Below are 18,231 nucleotides of genomic sequence, written 5' to 3'. Positions count from 1 at the left end.
GTCAAGTTAACCACTAAATAAGTTTCAATAAATCCTTTCATAATTCCACATTACCAACTAGGCAGAAAGGACATGTTTTGTTGCAGAAACACGGAGTTCAAAGAGAAATGTGTCATTGTGAATACACTCGTGTGCCCTGAATCTAAGCTACTCTACGTAACTTGTATGTCTTAAAAACTCTGCCTCTCTTAACTCTCTGCTCCCTTCCTCCCCTCCCTGCACAAAGCGATGGGATTCAATACTGTTAAAGGTATATTTTTGGTTTACTAGATGAAAAGGCATTTGTTTTAAGAGAAATACTCCTCAGGGTCCATTTGACATCCCACAGAAGGCCCTCGTGCTCCAGGTTAATAAATACTCACATGGAGGGTACTTCAAGCAGAGCAAAACCCAAATCAGCAAAACCTACACATTACACATGAAAATACTATTACTGTCAAACATGTATATGTCAAGAACTGTATAGGCAGCATTTAAAAAACAAGAGATTAGGTAACTGTAAAAGACACTGTTAACGTCGAGTCAGATCAGCACACAGCACACACCGGTCATTTAAACCTCCCACCTGGTAAGATGATGGTAGCTGTTTAGAGACACCACCATGTGACTTGAACCCCCCGCAATTTTTTAGACACCAGGCTTCCTCGAGGACGACTGGCTCCCGGAGCTAACTGGACAACAGCTGAATCCACATCTGCTCTACTTCCTTCCAGGAGTAGGACATCGGCACGCTCTTCTAGAAGAAGCAAGTCCTTTCCAACCACGGAGCACCAGGGAGGATTTCATCCTATACAAAGAACGTAACTCTGAAAACTGTACGGCAGGATTCCCAGAAAGGCACTTGAAGCTAACTAATAAAAAGGAGAGCAGGGTAGTTAGACTTTTATACACTGCAGGCTCCTTACTACTGTCCTGTTTGCTGACGCCAGCAAACCTCTTCTCGTAGGTTTCCCAATAAATTAAGTACAGTTTAAGCCGAAATTAAGAAGTGAACTTAGTGTGAATTAAGGAATGAGCTCACACCCCCGACTGACGAATTAGTAAATGAGCCTCCAAAGCAGGCGAGTGCCCGGACTCTACGGAAGCACAAGACCCAGAAGAAACAAGAAGAGCCCAAAGCTAGCCTGGCCCAGGCAGGGTCGGGCTGCTGACTTCAGGGCAAAAAAGTTTCATTTTAATTTTGAGATTCCAAAGTCTAAGCGTACTTGGGGTAAGTACAAAGTAAAGAGTTTCACATACTTTTTTAAAGTCACCTACATGTTCTCAGTGTTCCTTATTTAGACAAAGACATTACTGTTATTTCAAAGGCTATAAACTGACAACTTGGAGGATGTCATTCAAATCCTATTTTTTGAAATTAAAACAAAAGTGGTCAACATATTTCAAGTTTAGAAGTTGTGCCGTGGGGGAAAGAGTCAATTAAATTACAGTAATTCAAATGTCTAAAAATCGAAACACTTTTCTTGTCAATAGATTTGATAGGAAAACATCCCTCATGATGTTAAACTGTAACATGGTTGGTATGCGCTCATTTCTAATAACTCACTGATTCTATCTAATACTCAGGAGGAGCATTTCAGGACAATTGTATTCATTTTTAAAACATTTAGAAAAAAATGGTTTCACTGTTATATCAGTGTTTTACAAAGTAGTACAAAGTGTTTCCCTTAAAAGGCAAGTAAGACAGTAATCATCTTCTCCTGGCTCATTAACCAAGAAGCAAACAAACCATAAAAACCTTTATATCTGATTCTCCCTTATGGAGTCAATACTGAAAGTCACTCATGCCAAAAGAAATGTCATTATTGTGAAAAATAATCTATTTACCTCCTCCACTCACACACTGAAATTAGGAATGCTGTGGGGGCTGTGGCTGGACAGTGAAGGTGGACAGCTCTCACGTTACTGGGACGTTGGGTGGTTTGAAAAGTGGTGTTGAAACAGCCCTGTTCCTGGCCCAAAAGATGTCTTTCACGTGAATTAGAAAGGCTGTCCTTTCCTCAAGAGACTTTATTGCCAACGTTTAGAAAATCGAGATAATTAGCAACGCAGTGATCGTACCAATATAAACGGCACCCCTGAGTTGTGCACCACTGACACCCAGAGTGCTCTTAAGACCCCATATTTTATTACCTTCTCTTCCTAGATGTATTTTAACTAAACCCACAACATCAGAGCTAAGGTTCTCTTTAAGGCCAAACCAAAGACCTTCAACAAAACTCTCCATATCACAAGATGACAGTTAGGGATCATATACACAACAGTGATGATCATACAGCTTCAATACTGGTCTTGATTCTCTTCAGGCTAATTTTGAGACCATTAATACATGAATCTTGCTCTTTCAAATAGAGATGGAACTTTTAAACTGACAGAACAAAGAAAACTTAGGTCACATTAAGAATATATATGCAATGCTGACTTAAACTCATTGACCAAACTATTTAATGGTTAGGAAACAAAACAGCTGGACATAATGTATCCAATTCTAAATGTTTCAGATCAAGTATGTGCTAAGACCATGGTACGGTCACAGAAAACCAGAGCTGAAAGCAGGAGGGTCCCCGGGATCCAGGGACGTGTTTATCTGCTGTATCGGAAAATTGTCATCCCAGACGTGAAGCCAACACTAGTCCTAAGAGTGCGCAGATGAATACATGAGCCACACCGTCAGCAGACCAACTACTGCCAACTGCGGAGGTTGTTCCAAATCTTTAAAATTCCAAATTCATGGCAAGAAAGATCCTCTAAAATTCAAAAATGAAAATTTACAAAAATAAATACCACTCTGACACTTAAGGGACATCTTCACTGTAAGCCCTTTGTCACAAATCTGAATCTTTATTGTTCTGAAATAAATGTTATAAACATAACCCAAAACAAAAACTTGGATATTCAGTCTCAGAAGAGGTGTGGCTCAATGCCCATCACATGTAACAAGAAAACTTCCTTTAAAAAAAAGGAAAACAAAGTACTATGAGAAGTCTTTCACAAGAATGAAAATGCACCCTTTGGACTCTTCCTCATCTCATCAGCCTGTACACACGTGGGCATCAGAAGGTTTGCATTTTCTCCACAAGAGCTCTTGCTATGATGTTTGACGGATTTTTTGCCACTCAACAAATTCATCGAGAAGAACAGGCCCTAGAAGTAAAGAAGCATGTTTTGTTAGATTCAGTGAACTCACCCCTCTCACTATTAACGTACTCTCCCCGAGCTCTGAACGTGATGGGGATGGACCCGACCCCCGCACTGCCTCATGTGTGTTTCCCTTCCTGCTGTCTACTTAGTGCTCTTTTCTTTCTCAGCCTTGTCTTTTCTGAGAGAAGGGACATTCCACAAGGGGTATTCACTGCAACTACCCTCGCAAGGCTGCAATGTTGTAAGAACTCCCCAATAACTAAGTCAAGATAAACCTCTCCCTTTGTCTAAATGCTCACAGCATTCTGTTATTGATATTAAGGAATATGAAAAGTGTTTAACATCTTTCTGTTATATCATGAAGAGCAGGTAAGTTTGTTGAAGGGGTGGCCATATAAGAGAATTATATTATTCCAGTAACAGGACTGAGTATAAATCTAAACACAAAGTAAGTGCCTAATGAATACCTGACCTAAAAACTATTCTAAAAAGAGATGTGAGGGGCACCTGGGTGGTTCAGTCAGTTAAGCGCCTGACTTCAGCTTGAGTCATGATCACAGAGTTCCTGAGTTCGAGCCCCAAGTCGGGCTCCGTGCTGACTGCTCACAGCGTGGAACCTTCTTTGGATTCTGTCTCTCTCTCTCTCTCTGCCCCTCCCCCACTTGCGCGCTCTCTCAAAAACAAACACTAAGAAAAATTAAAAAGACACTTGTGTAAAGCAGGGGTTCCAAACTCATTTCCTTACAGAAGCCATTCCTTAAATGAGCTCACTCTTTTTGCTTGTTTAAAGAGGGGAAAACTCACTGCCAGAAGAAAGTATGCTCGCTCTAGTTTTCTTAAAACACATACCCCTTGATGGTCTGTCTTTCTCTCATTTTTCATTGACGTACCTCTCTACTCTAAGAAAATCGGCAGACAGGCACAATCATAAATGGCAACCGAAATGTACCCTGGCTGCTGGCATAGCTACGGGTCAGCAAAAGTGAGATCCAATTTCGACACAAGCTACTACGTGGCTTCCGTCACTAATTCCAGATAGTTATGTCAGATTTTGTTTTTTCAAACAAATATGGAAGCTGAATTTTTATACAAAAATTGTTTGATATGTTCGTTGACTCAAAACATGCCTGAATATACAGAATATACACACTTGTAGGCCTGCCTGCCAGGTTACTGCTGCTACCAAAGTGTCATTTCTAAAGTATTACTGAATTTGGAACATTCTGGGGGAGAGGTCACAATATAAACTACAGGGAGAACAACATTATCCCTTCTTCAGCATTTTGTATGATCTCAATGCTGCAGAGAGAAGTCCACGTTTCAATTTACTTTTATAGGAATGTATCCTCCAATGTACTCCCAGGATCTGTTTTATGGCATTCTGCCCTTTGCACTGAAGAGCATGGGCAGATATTTTAACTTGAATGACTGAAAAATGGTATTTCATCAACCGTTCACTCAGGCATCTGTGAGGGAAGTTATTCTGACATTATCTGCTATGCCATCAGAGGGTGCTATAATTAACCCTGAAGGTCTTTCTACTGTACCTGATGTTTTGCTTTCCTCTTTTAAAAATTATGACTGTTTTCTTCTTCCATAGAAAAAATGCCAGGGTAGGCAAGAAAGCAGAATTTTAGCTTTTAGATGCAGAAATTATCATTTAAATTTAGCTATGATGCTCCAGTACATTTCTGAGAGATTGGAAACATTCCACTGATCACCAGAGACTGTAATACTGCTCAATCTCAGCCCTCCCCTACACCTTCAACATGATGACATAAAAAAAGTTACTGTCAGGAAGTTTAAATCCTTTACGATAATGCTACACAAATGCGTGTCCTCATGTAATAGTTCACAGAACTTTATTGTCACGGGAAAACACAGTATTATACTTACAAGCACCATCTTCATCGTAGTTACTAAGATCCGCATGGACAGTTCTGCTGAATTCTAACACATTGTACCACTGATCTTTGTTCATAACACGATACTTTGATTGCTAGAAAAGGATATAAACGTTAGGAATACAGAACAAGCATTATCTATTAGGCCATGACTTAAATCTAGTTATACCATTATTTTGTGATGTGGTCTTTCTTAAAGCATTTAGTCCTCTTGGGGCGCCTGGGGGGGCTCAGTCAGTTGGGCCTTTGACTTGGGCTCAGGTCATAATCTCACGGTTCGTGGGTTTGAGCCCCACGCTGGGCTCTGTGCTAACTGCCAGCTCAGAGCCTGGTGCCTGTTTCAGATTCTGTGTCTCCCTCTCTCTCTGACCCTCCCCTGCTCACGTTGTCTTTCTCTCTCTCTCTCTTTCATAATAAAACATTAAAAAAAATTTTTTTTAAAAAGCATTTACTCCTCTTTAATCACTTGGGCTTCTAAGACAATCCTCAGGGATATTTACATGTTAACATCATCCAGTCCATTTCTTCTTTATCTTTCCTCCACTTTGGAGAAATGATGGGAGCACCAAAGGTACTAATCGAATAAAACTCAGTAGGCGTCTCCCACGTATGCACTTCTGTAAGCATCACTGAAATCAAGTTGTACAGCATATGCTACATGCACAAAGTTCCCTCGCGCCGCTACCCAGTACGCTGCTTTTCTGTGTGACATTTACTGTTTAGCTACATTCTGAAGTTGCCATTTTTGCAGGGAGTAGAAAGAGTACTGATTTGGGTTCAAATCCCACTTCTGTCACTTAGGTGAGTGACCTTGGTAACATCAGTTAACAGCAGAGGCCACTTTTTCATCTGCTAAACAGGGATAAGACCTAATTCAAAACTGTGTCAAACACCCTCCCCATAATAAGTGATGAAAATACTTAGTTCTCTCAGCTCCCTTTAGAGGTGAATATTTTTAGATTTGGTCCTATTTATTTTTGCCCCAAACTACTGATAGGAGGAACACTGGTACCATCCATCACAAACATCTACTTTATTAGCCTTTTCTAAGCCTACACTACTAGGCTTAAAGATCTAAGTGTCCTTGAAACCCACTCACTCAGTCCCTGTCATACGGCCTCTCAGCAGAAGCTTTCAACAGAATTACTCGAGGAATTCACTATGATAATCAGCTTTGTGAGAAATCATTTTCAAAGCAAAACCAAAAGCATCTGTCTTCTAGAAACAGTGAGATCTATACCAAAAAACCTGAAATTGAAAAGGCACAAAAACATAAAACCAAAGAAAGCAGTGGAAAAAAAGAACAGTATCTTAAAATCACTGCTGGTGGTAGGTGCTATGGTAAACTTTTCTTCTGCATGAAAAACGTCTTTGCTAAAATAAAATGTACTTCTTTACGGTTCATTTTTTTTTTTTTTTATTGGGGGTGGGGAGGCAAGGCTGGAATCAGAGTATCTCATGTACAGAATATATTAATGAACATGAGCTTGTGTCTAAAAATGATGACATATATGTACACATTTTATCAGAAACTTTTTGCTTAAGATTTTTCTTAAAGCCAAGTATTTAAAAGTCCATTTCTTTTTCCTCATTTAAAGGTGTAATTTCATAGTACGTTTTAGAACTAACATTTAATACTTATGGAGAACAGTGCACATACCTCCAGGTACTGGTAAAACACTGAAAACAGCGGCCATGTCCTTCCAAGCAGCAGGGCGAGCATAGACTTAGCGGTATCGATATCAAGGCTTCTCTGATCTTTATCCTAGAACGGAAGTAAAAAATTTTCCTAAGTGTGGTTTCGAGATTTAAAAAATGTTAAAATTACAAAACATGGAAATTCCACCTACCCTTGCAAAATCAAAGGCATATCTGTAGATATTCTTAAACGAAGAAATATCATTCAACTGTGAGCGCAAAAAGTCAAATTTGTTCTGTAACTTTTCTGTGCAGTCACACCTTAAATTAAAAAAGCCAGATACATTATATAATCCATAAAATTCAATAAAATCATCATTAGGCGGGGTCAGAAGAAATGTATTAAGAAGAAAGTGAGTGCATCTATGAATTAATCTAGGTTTAAAATTCTGATTCACAAATTTATAGTTACTAACAAACTTACTGCCTTGTACCTATCAATGGAATAAAAGGGTAAAATGGAAAAAAAGAGAAAACCTGGCCATGAATGAAAGTTCAGTCCAATGACCTTCCTTTAAAAAAAATACAACTCAATAAAAAACTCCAGTAAAATCACAAATATGTCTTAAGAAGAGATGTATGAAGCTGTGCTTTTAGTGCATGTAAAGTTTTTAAAAAGACGGCACAACAAAGGAAATTAACCAGGCCTCTGTCACAGATTTCACTGGAAAATTCTCAGGCACAGCTTGGTGAAAAGAGATTAGCCATGAGTGGTTTTAAAAGTTCAGGATATAACACAGAGAAATTAACACACTATATTAGTGCTTCAGTCATAGATTCAGATTCCTGCATTTTTAGTGACTGAATACCAAGGTAAATGAGTGGCAGTACCTGACTTAAGTAAGGTACAGACATCAAAGGACACAAACAAATTACCTGTGTTATTTCCAAAGAGGAGGCACTAAACATAAAGTATACAGAGTGCTCATGGACGCTCACAGAAGCTCTGACTCTCAGGGGCTGACATGAACTCCACTGGTCAGCAAGAACCAGGTCGCCACACCCGTGCCCTGGTCACACGGCACTCACCATTCACCAAGGCCACAGCTATGCGTCAGTACAGAGCACTGCCTATACCTGAAACAGTGCTCCCTCGAACATTCTGACAAAACACCACTTGCCAAAACCTACCTCACATGTCGCCATCACTGAGCGGTCACCTGACTCCCTTTCATTACATGGGTCACTCCACCTACTGTGAGCTGCCATACTCCTCCCAGAATGGACTTGGTTCTCATCATGGACCACAGACATCCAGCACTCCTGCATTTAACTGAGACCTTCACTATTCTAAACCAGCAATGTGACTTCTAACTTTATTAAGATGTAAGTATTTTGGATACATTTCTCATGCTGATTAAACCTTGCCTTCCTAGAATAAGCCAAACTGGATAATGTTTGTTACCTGTTTCATACATTGCTAGATTTTCTGCTGTGTTCATAAATGACACTTGCTTGTAAATTTTATTCCTTCACACTCTCTTTAGTAGTTTTTTTTTTTAAATGTTTATTTATTATTGACAGACACAGAGACAGAGCATAAGCATGGGAGGGGCAGAGAGAAAGAGAGACACAGAATTAGAATCAGGCTCTAGGCTCTGAGCTGTCAGCACAGAGCCCGATGCAAGGCTTGAACTCACGAATAGCAAGATCATGACCTGAGCCGAAGTCAGATGCTTAACTGACTGAGCCACGCAGGCGCCCCTCTCTTTACTAGTTTTGATAACAAGCTCATAGCACAAGCCTCAGAAAATGAAATGATAATTATTACCCCTTTTTTTCTATTTTCTGAAAAAGCTTACTAACACTGGAATTAGCATCTGGCCAAAATCAGCTGAAAAAAGCCACCTGGGTCTGTATTATTATTTATTTTTGCTTTCTGTTTTTCTTCATCATCTTCCCAGAATTTCTTGATTATTTCAACTGCAGGTTTACTCTCTCTTTTACTAATGTCTAACTAAACTTTTTACCGCTTTTTCTTCAGGTTGATCCTTTCTCTAACTTATTAAGTTTGATACTAGTTCATTTGATTTGAGGTTTTCTTTCTCTTGTTTTTAGTTATTTTTTAATGTTTGCTTTTTGAGAGAGAGAGCGAGCGAGATGGGGAGGGGCACAGAGAAATGGAGACAGAACCCAAATCAGGCTCTACGCTGTCAGCACAGACCCCGAAGTGGGGCTCAAACCCATAAGCCGTGAGATCATGACCTGAGCTAAGTTGGACACTCAACCGACTGAGTCACCCAGGCAGCCCGATTTCTCTTTTAATGTAACATTTAAGGCTACAGATTTTCCTCTAAGTACAATTAAAGCTTCAGCCCAGTTCTGATAAATAGTATTGCTTTGATTATTCACTTGTAAATTATTCCTTGACAAGATGGTTTCAGAGGAGTGGTAGAGATAAAGTCACCTTAGAGATAAAGGTGACCCTTGAACAACACAGGTTTAAACTGTGTGGGTCCACTTGTATGTGGATTTTTTTTAACTTTATTTTTTAATGTTTTATTTATTTCTGAGAGAGAGACAGAGAGACAGTGTGAGCAGGGGAGGGTCAGAGAGGGGGAGAGACACAGAATCTGAAACGGGCTCCAGGCTCTGAGCTAGCTTTCAGCACAGAGCCCGACGCGGGGCTCAAACTCATGAATCTGAGATCATGACCTGAGCTGAAGTCGGATGCTTAACCAAATGAGGGCACCACACAGGTACCCCTGGATTTTTTTTTTCAATAAATACAATATAGTGCTGTAAATATATTTTCTTGATAGTCTTCTTAAGAACGTTTCTTTTCTCTAACTTATTGTATTATAAGAATGTAGTATATAATACATTTAACATACAAAACATGTAACTTGACTGTTTCCATTATGGGTAAGGCTTCCGAGCAACAGCAGGCTAGTAGGTTTTGGAGAAGCCAACAGTCACATGTGGATATGTAACTGGGCAGGAACTCCCATGCTTCCCACCCTCTCCTGCCTAGGCGGTGCTGGGAGCAGCCAGCTAAAACAGAATGTTTAAATAAGGTCCAGAGTTGGGGCACCTGGCTGTCAGTTGGGTGTCCAACTCTTGGTTTTAGCTCAGAACATGATCTCAAGTTCATGGGATCAGGCCCCACATCAGGCTCCACACTGACAAAACAGAGCCTGCTTGGGATTCTCTCTCTCCCTCTCTCTCTGACACTCTCCCTCCTCTGAAAATAAATACAAAACAAATAAGATCTAGAGTTTTATAACACAATACTCAAAATTTCCAGGCTTCAATAAAAATTCCTGCATTTTTCAAGGGTCAAGTGTATAGACAAATGCCTTCTAAGAATCTGGTCCTGATAGACAGCAGAGGAAAGCGACACTAAATAGTGTGGGATGGGGACAGAAGGTTTGCTTTTTTTTCTTTTAGTCAACAAATACCTTCTGCTTCCAGGAAGATGAAGTAAATGTACTTTCCCCCCACATCCCCTGCTCATTCCACTAAAAGCCAGAGACATCATACATAAAACAAACACAAGATTGAAAAAACTCTGAAAGATTCTCAGGAACAATACAGTGCGGTTTTCTTTTGCTTTTTCTCCCCCAGACCTGGAGATGAAGGAGTCAGCAAACCAGAAAAGCCAATGGGGTAGACGGAAACAGAAAACTCCCAACAGAAGCTTGCTCTCCCTCTAGCAGAAACTGAGCAGCCTAGCAAGAAAGCAAGCTTTGAACACTCTTCTCCATTCAAACAGCCCAGAAAAAACCAGCTCAACGGCCACTGATGCCAGCAAAGACTGACTGAGGACCTGAATGGTCCACCGTCACCAGGATGTAAGGAGACCCCTCCCCTTCCACTCAATTTCCACCTCCAGCACTGTTAGTGAGAACCACATAAAAATGTGAACTCCCACTCCCAGCAGCTGGTAGGAGTAGTGCCCTAAGGCCAGCGTCAGAGGAGGCCTGTGAGGCGGCAGGCTACACGCCACCCACGGTGTCACCCAGAAGTTCTCCGTGGAGGCCTACTGGGGGCATGAACTCTCCTGCCTGCTAACAATGATGAGGAATTCCCTCCTCCTGAGAAGGTGGTGGTAGAGAAAGCTAGATAAAAGGAAGGTTTACCTAAGATCCAGAGTTTCATAATATAATACTCAGAATTTCCAGGTTCCAATAAGAAAGCACTTATCATACCAACAACCAAGATGGCAAAAAGATGTAAAAAGAGGGCAAATATGTGCAAATACTGAAATGACAAGATGTGTTTAAAATTATCTGATGCAGGGGAGCCTGAATGGCTCAGTTGGTTAAGCATCCGACTTTGCTCAGATCATGATCTCACGGTTCGTGGGTTCGAGCCCCGTGTTGGGCTCTGTGCTGACAGCTCAGAGCCTGGGCCTGCTTCGGATTCTGTTTCCCTCTGTCTCTGACCCTCCCCTGCTTACACTGTCTCTCTCTCAGAAATAAGTAAAACACTGAAAAAAATGATCTGATACAGATTTTAAAACAGTTCTGAAGAAAATGCTTTAATGAGCAATTATGGACGTAATAAAACAAGTGAAAATGTAGAAAGTCTCAGCAAATAGTGAGTGAGTCTAGGAAAACAACAACAACAACAAAAAAAAACAACAAATGGAAACATTTGAATTGTAAAATACAGGGCAGACTTAAATCTTAATGTATCAATAATTATATTAAATGTAAGTAGTCTGTACCAATTAGACACAAAGATTAACAGAGCACATCAAAACAACCCATGAAACCAAAATGACCCAACTATATGCTATCTAGAAGAAATGAAGGGACTGCAAACACAACATAGGCAGACTGAAAATAAAAGGTGAAAATGGACATATTCTGGAAATAGTAACCAAAAGAAATGAGGAGCAGCTTTATCGATATCGGCTAATACAGACGTCTGAGCCAAGAAAATGATCAGAACATAGAAGAATGTTATGTCATGATAAAAGCCCAATCCACCAAAAATATGTAACAATTTGTTTTGTTTTAGAGAGAGAGAGCAAGCGTGTGCGACCAGGGAGTGGGGGCGAAGAGAGAGACAGAGAGACTCTAAGCTGACAAAGTAGAGCCTGACGCGGGGCTCCATCCCACAACCATGAGATCTTGACTAGAGATGAAATCAAGACTCAGACTCCAAGCCAACTGAGCCACCGAGGCACCCGAGAAGATGTAACAATTCTAAAAGTATATGCATCAAACAACAGAACTGCAAAGTGAAGCAACAACTTGAAGAGGAGAAATAAACAAACATCCGATTACTGTTAGAGATTTCAACACTCCTCTGTCAGCAACAGATAGAACTAGACACCCCATCAGCAAACAAAAGAATTCAAGACCATCAAACAACAAGATCTACCTGGTGATAACAGAACATGCCACTCAGGGACAAGACACATATTCTTTTCGAGCATCTGTACAACAGAAACCAGGAAAGACTACAGCCTGAGCCATTAAGAAAACGCTGACAAACATAAAAGAGCTGAAATCACTCAGGGTAATGTTCTATGACGACAATGAAACCAAACTAGAAGTAACAGGAAGACAACTGCAAAATCTCCAAACACTTAGAAACTAAACAACAAACTCCTAAATAATCCACAGGTGAGAACAAGTCTCAATGGAAACCAAAAAAAGATAGCGAACTCAAAGAAAATAAAAAGGCAACTCAAATTTTGTTGAGACCCAAAGCAGTGCTGAGGGGGAAATTCACACAACTAAATGCAAATATTATAACACAGAAAAAAATCTCAATCAATAATCTAAGCTTTCTATCTTCAGAATCTAGAAAAAGAAGAGCATATCTAAAATGAGGAGAAAGTAAATTAAGAGCAGAAATAAGTAAAACTGAAAACAGAAAAAAGAAAAATCAACAAAACAAAGAGCTGATTTTTTGGAAAAAGTCAGTAAAACCGACAAGTCCCTAGCAAGAATAACAAAGGAAAAAAGACAAAAATTATCAATATCAGGAATGAAACAAAAGATACGATTACAGACCTGTAGACATCAAAAGGATATAAATATGGCCACTTATTTATAAAGAAATAGACCAGTTCTTTGAAAAACAAAAATTACTATCACACACAATATAAAACAAGTAATTTGACAAAATGATCTGAAATAAATAGTAATTTGAGTAGCCCTGTAACTATTAAAAAATCTAATTAAAAATTTCAAAAATTCTGAAAAAGAAACCTGTAGGTTCAGATGGTTTCACTGGAGAATTCTACCCATCTGTGAAGAACAATTCTATGCTCTACCTTGCAAAAAATAAATTATAAGGAAAAATTTCCCAATTCCTTTTACAAAGCCAGATTTACCTTACCAGACACCAAAACCAAGTAAAGGCAGTATCAAAAAAAAAAAAAAAAAAATTGCACACAAAAAATTGTAACTATGTACGATGATAGATGTTAACTAGACTTAACCATGGTAATCATTTCCCAAAATACACAAATATTGAATCATTATGTTGTACATCCAAAATGAACAATGTTTTGTCTATTATATCCCAGGAAATAAATAAGAAAAAAAAACCCAACAACAAACCAATATCCCTCATGAATCCTTAACAAAATATTAACTAAAAGAATTCAGCAGTATATAAAAATAATTATAGACTATAACCAAGTGGGATTTATTCCAGGTATGCAAACTGGTTCAGTATTAAAAAAACCAATCAATGTCCTGCAATATTAACACTCTAAAAGAAGAAAAACTACATGATTAGATGATTTGATACAGAAAAAGCACTTAAAATATTTAACATCCACTCATGTATAAACTCACAGAAAAACACGAACAGAAAGCAACTCCCTCAACCTGATAAAGAGCACCTACAGACAAACAACCTACAGCTAACACACTTTGTAGTAAGAGAATGAATTACCTCTAAGCTGGGGAGCAAAGGAAAGGATGTCCACTCTCACCAGGATTACTCAACACAATGGTACAAGTTCAAGCCAATGCAATATGTTAAGGAAAGGAAATAAAAGACATACCAAGACCAGAAAAGAAATGAAATTGCCCCTATTTCCTTATTTTGGGTTATAATCATTTGACATGACTGTCTATGTAGACAATCCAAGGAAGACACATATACACATAAACTCAGAATAAGTGAGTTCAGCAACATCACAGGATACAAGACAACCGTACAAAAATCAATTGTATTTCTACAGACTAGTAATGAATATATGGATATTGGAATTTAAAATACAATTCTACTTACAATGGCTCAAAATAAAAACAAAATATTTACATACAGTTCTAACACAACATGTACAAAATCTGTATGCTGAAAACTACACACAATGAAAAAAATCAAACACCAAAAACAGAAACCTATCTATCTTGCATGTATTCAAAGACTCAAAACAGTACTCATTTCTCACCAATTTCATTATGCAGTTTAACCAAAATCTCAGTAAGATCTTTTGTAGGTAAAAAGATCATCCTAAAATTTTTGGAAGAGCGAAAACAATTTTGAAAGGAGATCAATCAGTCTCTGTGAATTAAAAGACTTTGTATACAGCAGCACTGTGTGGGACTGGCAGAGATTTAAGACACAGACCGACAGAACAGAGAACCCAGGGGCGCCGGGGTGGCTTAGTCGGTTAAGCATCCGACTTTCGCTTAGGTCACGATCTCACGGTTCGTGGGTTCGAGCCCCGCGTCAGGCTCTGTGCTGACTGCCAGCTCAGAGCCTGGAGCCTGTTTCAGAGTCTGTGACTCCCTCTCTCTCTGACCCTCCCCTGCTCACGCTGTCTGTCTCTCTCTCTCTCTCTCTCTCTCCCCCCTAGGGGGAAAAAAAAACATTAAAAAAAAAAAAAAAGAACAGAGAACCCAGAGACAGACTGACACACAAATATGTCCAACCAATACTGGGCAAGATGCAAAAGCAATTCAAGGGAGGAAAGACCTTTTACAACAAATGAACTGTGGAGAAAGTGGGCATCTGGAGGCGGAGAATAAACCAAAACCTGTCTCTCACCTTTTAAAGAAATCAACTCAAAATATAAATGTAAAATATAAAAATATAAACCTTTCCAGAAAAAAGAGGAAGGTAAAATTCTCAGGATCTAGGGAAAGAACTCTTGGATTTGACATCAAAAGCACAATTCACAGAAGGAAAGACTGATCAAATGAACTTCATCAAAATTAAAAACTTCTGCTCTGCCCAAGTCCTCGCAAGAGGCCAAAAACACAAGCTACAGAGTGGGAGAAAGTAACTCTAGCCCACATGCCTGAGGAAGGGCTTAGAGCTCAAATACACAGAAAACTCATCAGTAAAAAAAAGTTATCCACTAATATCCCTTATCCCTTTCCTATTTTCCTCAGATATTGTAGGTCACCTATTCTTACTTTATCTATACCCACTTCCTTTGTAAGTAACTCAGTTGTTGAGTTTTAAATCTTTAATGTTTTCCACTTTCAGAGATTTAATTTGCATTTGAAATCTGATCTGAGACCATTCTTTATTCTTTAAAACACATTAAATTTATTTTATGCTGAGATGACAATTCAAAATACTAGTCTTAAGAGTCTAATTCTGAAATTTAAGATGTTTCCTAATATGCTTAGTGATTTATGATTGTTAATCAATGAAAACTGAACCTTTTCCTGCAAAAATTGAGGCTTCTGTTTAAAATGCATTCCTGTACACAAGAATCACTCCCACTATATACACAAAAATACTATTTACCTGGGACACTTGTAAATACATTTTTGGCTTGTGTCATACAAATAACGAATTCCAGCCTTTAATGTGCACGATGAAGACTTTTTGTTAAGAATTCTCTTGGGAATAAGCCCTCCACTATATGCAGAACCAAGTGCAGCAATCTCATCTCCATCTCCTGGGTACACGTGACATCAGTAAGTTACTCTTGAGTTTTTTATCTGATTTTCTCAACTTACTCAGACCCTGCAATTTTGCCTCCTATTCAGAATATGCACCACAGGTTAATGACTAGACTCTATGTGACTAGAAACAGGTAGTAACCTTAAGGTAAATGTCAGCTCCACATATCCCTATGGTATCACCATCTCTCGTCATTTCCGGCCTCTGATTATGTTCCTTAATTATGGTCAAGTCCAGGCATGCTTTTTAAAATACATGTTTATATTTTATCCTGCATTTAAGTGTTTTACATGATAAATGGTTTCTTTGCACATTTTGTCTGCCAAGTGGCCAGAAAAGGAAATCGAAATTTGGACAGGTTAACCTTCCAATTTGTCTGGGGCCTAGTTCCTAGTATGAATGAGTGCACAATATATTTCGTGCAGAAACAAGATTTTTACTATTTATTAAAAATATATCACTTATTATTTCATTAAGTGGCTTCTATCAGCACATTCTTCATTACGTGAAAAATAAAGCTTTAATGGCATTGAAAATGGAGTTAACTTCTACCAGAAGGATATGCAAAAGAAACGAATTCTCAGATTCTATGTGCCTATAATGCTATTTGGAACTCTGGGTGTCTTCAGGCTCTCCAGGGTTATCAGTTGATTAAGTTCCGAGGGTTCTGCATTTTAAGGAGTCAGTTACATGTACTATCTCCCTCGTGATGATCTATCTCAAGAGGCCTCATCTTCTAAGTCTTTGTAGCTTCCTGTAGAAATGTTTTTCACATATTTTTTAATAATGTGATAAACATTTTCACACAGGCTCTCACTGAGAACCTTAGTACACCTGAGACTCAGCAAGACAAATACGATAAAGGACGGTGCCTACCATTCAGTCCTTCCTCTTACAACCACCAGCGTTTGAAATCTCTCTTCAGGGCCTGGAGTGCATAAGCACCCTACAATTACTTGTTAAATAGAAGTATGAATACCAAAAATAAGCCACAAAGTATTTAATTATTATAAAAGGTTTCAAAATCCCTACCTGGGGAAAGGTTGGCAGGAAACTGTAGTTCAAACAAGATTATAAAGTCTGTAGGTGGTAACTTACAAATTACCAAGGAGAAAAGAAGCCAAATAAAACGACAGTCTTTTGCAAATAACACTCCACAGGTACACAGAGCACACTATTATTTACACACACACACACACACACACACACCCCCGTAAGTTTAAGACGGAGATGAGATGAAGAACAAAGTTGCAAGTCAGACACACCTGGTAAAACTGTAAAACTCCAACTTCTCCACACACAAGTGGCTTCAGGAAAGCTATTTAATCTCTTCAGCCTTGGTTTCCTCAGTTTTAAAATGACAACAACAGACAACCATGAGACTAAATGAGAATACACAACTTAAATATTGACAACAGTTCTCAGGTGAGATGCTCCTTTTGAGGCAAATGGCTTAACAATTACCTTAAACACACTGGTGTCTGTCCAAACTAATCAATCCATACCATTCCTAATGGTCTACCTACATCTTGAGCAGAGAAAGAATCTAACCAACAAAGAACAAGTAACGTTTTCTTGGAGAAGAGTGGGAAAAAAAAGTACAAACTTGCACATTTATTACTGGTATCACAGAGACTGAACAGACCTGCAAAACCAGTGAACGCAGTTCAAGTCTTACATTTAACCCGGCCCAAAGCTTTAGAAAGAACACTGCCCCGGAAGTAAAAAGAAATGCAGACTTAACTAGTATTATCAAGGAAAGCAAGGGATAGTTTTTTGAATGACAACTAAATAAAACCCCACAGATTTTAGGGAACGCTCGCACAACAGGATACCATCCTCCAAGGCCACGGAGGTTAGAACGAGTGGAGATGGGTTTATATTTCAACATTAGGACTTGGAGGTTAATTTCCTGAAGACTGCTAAATAAACATTTGATTAACAAAGGTGGCTTTTAAATTTCTGCTTCATTAAAGACCTCTAAAATGAGAAGAAATTACCATTTACGTATTAGCTCTAAGTGAGGTTCTCTTCCTTAATTAGTGAAGTCCCAATAAGTATGCTGTGACACCCCATTCTATAACAGGAAGAATTTTCTCCACAAAGTTCTGTATTTAGAACTCTCTCTGAATAAGGTCTACTGACCAGAACAAAACAGCACAACCCTGGGGGTGCCTGGAAATGTGAGCAGGGCGTCAGAAATTGTCAAGATTACTCTTGAGAGAGCAGACAGGAAGAATGCTAATGGCAACTAGTAGTTGCGCCCCAAATACTAAGTGAACGGCAGTCACACCCCACACGCACCAGAGCACCCCATCCCCATAGGAAAATCAGACAGATGCTCCCCATCTCTCCCCCTAAATAAAGACGGGCCAGACCACTGCCTTTAATCCTCAAGTCCAGGGCTCAGTACAGAGACCAGAAGGCAGACGGTGCACAACTTGTAATCTACCAACAGGCTGCTGAGTTACTTCCATTTCCATCAGAAGTTAGCCTCCTGATGGTTTTTCTCACGATCACGACCAAAGACAGTGTTCTCCACCAGCATGCCCTCCATTTCGCCCTTGCTCCAACCCTACCTTCAGTGGGCAGATGTGAGGAAAGCTCTCTGCTCCAGCCAGCAAGGTGCCCCAGTATAAACATGAAGTAC

General features: G+C 39.2%; 1 protein-coding gene across 3 annotated transcripts in view; it reads right to left on the bottom strand.

The window, feature by feature from the left end:
* Positions 1-2,807: 2,807 nt before the first annotated feature.
* Positions 2,808-18,231, bottom strand: part of DCUN1D5 (defective in cullin neddylation 1 domain containing 5) — a 24,288-nt gene continuing 8,864 nt past the window's right edge. For all 3 annotated transcript variants that reach the window (XM_077769691.1, XM_077769678.1, XM_077769685.1), the window contains 4 exons: positions 6,896-7,004; positions 6,706-6,810; positions 5,038-5,140; positions 2,808-3,144 (listed from right to left, as the gene is read on the bottom strand). In XM_077769691.1, the coding sequence (XP_077625817.1) occupies positions 3,089-3,144; positions 5,038-5,140; positions 6,706-6,810; positions 6,896-7,004 (373 nt within the window). In that variant the 3' untranslated portion in view covers positions 2,808-3,088. The remainder of the gene's footprint in view (positions 3,145-5,037; positions 5,141-6,705; positions 6,811-6,895; positions 7,005-18,231) is intronic.

The sequence above is a fragment of the Crocuta crocuta genome, unplaced genomic scaffold, assembly GCF_008692635.1.
Source record: "Crocuta crocuta isolate KB4526 unplaced genomic scaffold, BGI_CrCroc_1.0 scaffold80, whole genome shotgun sequence".
NCBI lineage: Eukaryota > Metazoa > Chordata > Mammalia > Carnivora > Hyaenidae > Crocuta > Crocuta crocuta.
This window is presented reverse-complemented; position numbering and strand designations above follow the sequence as displayed.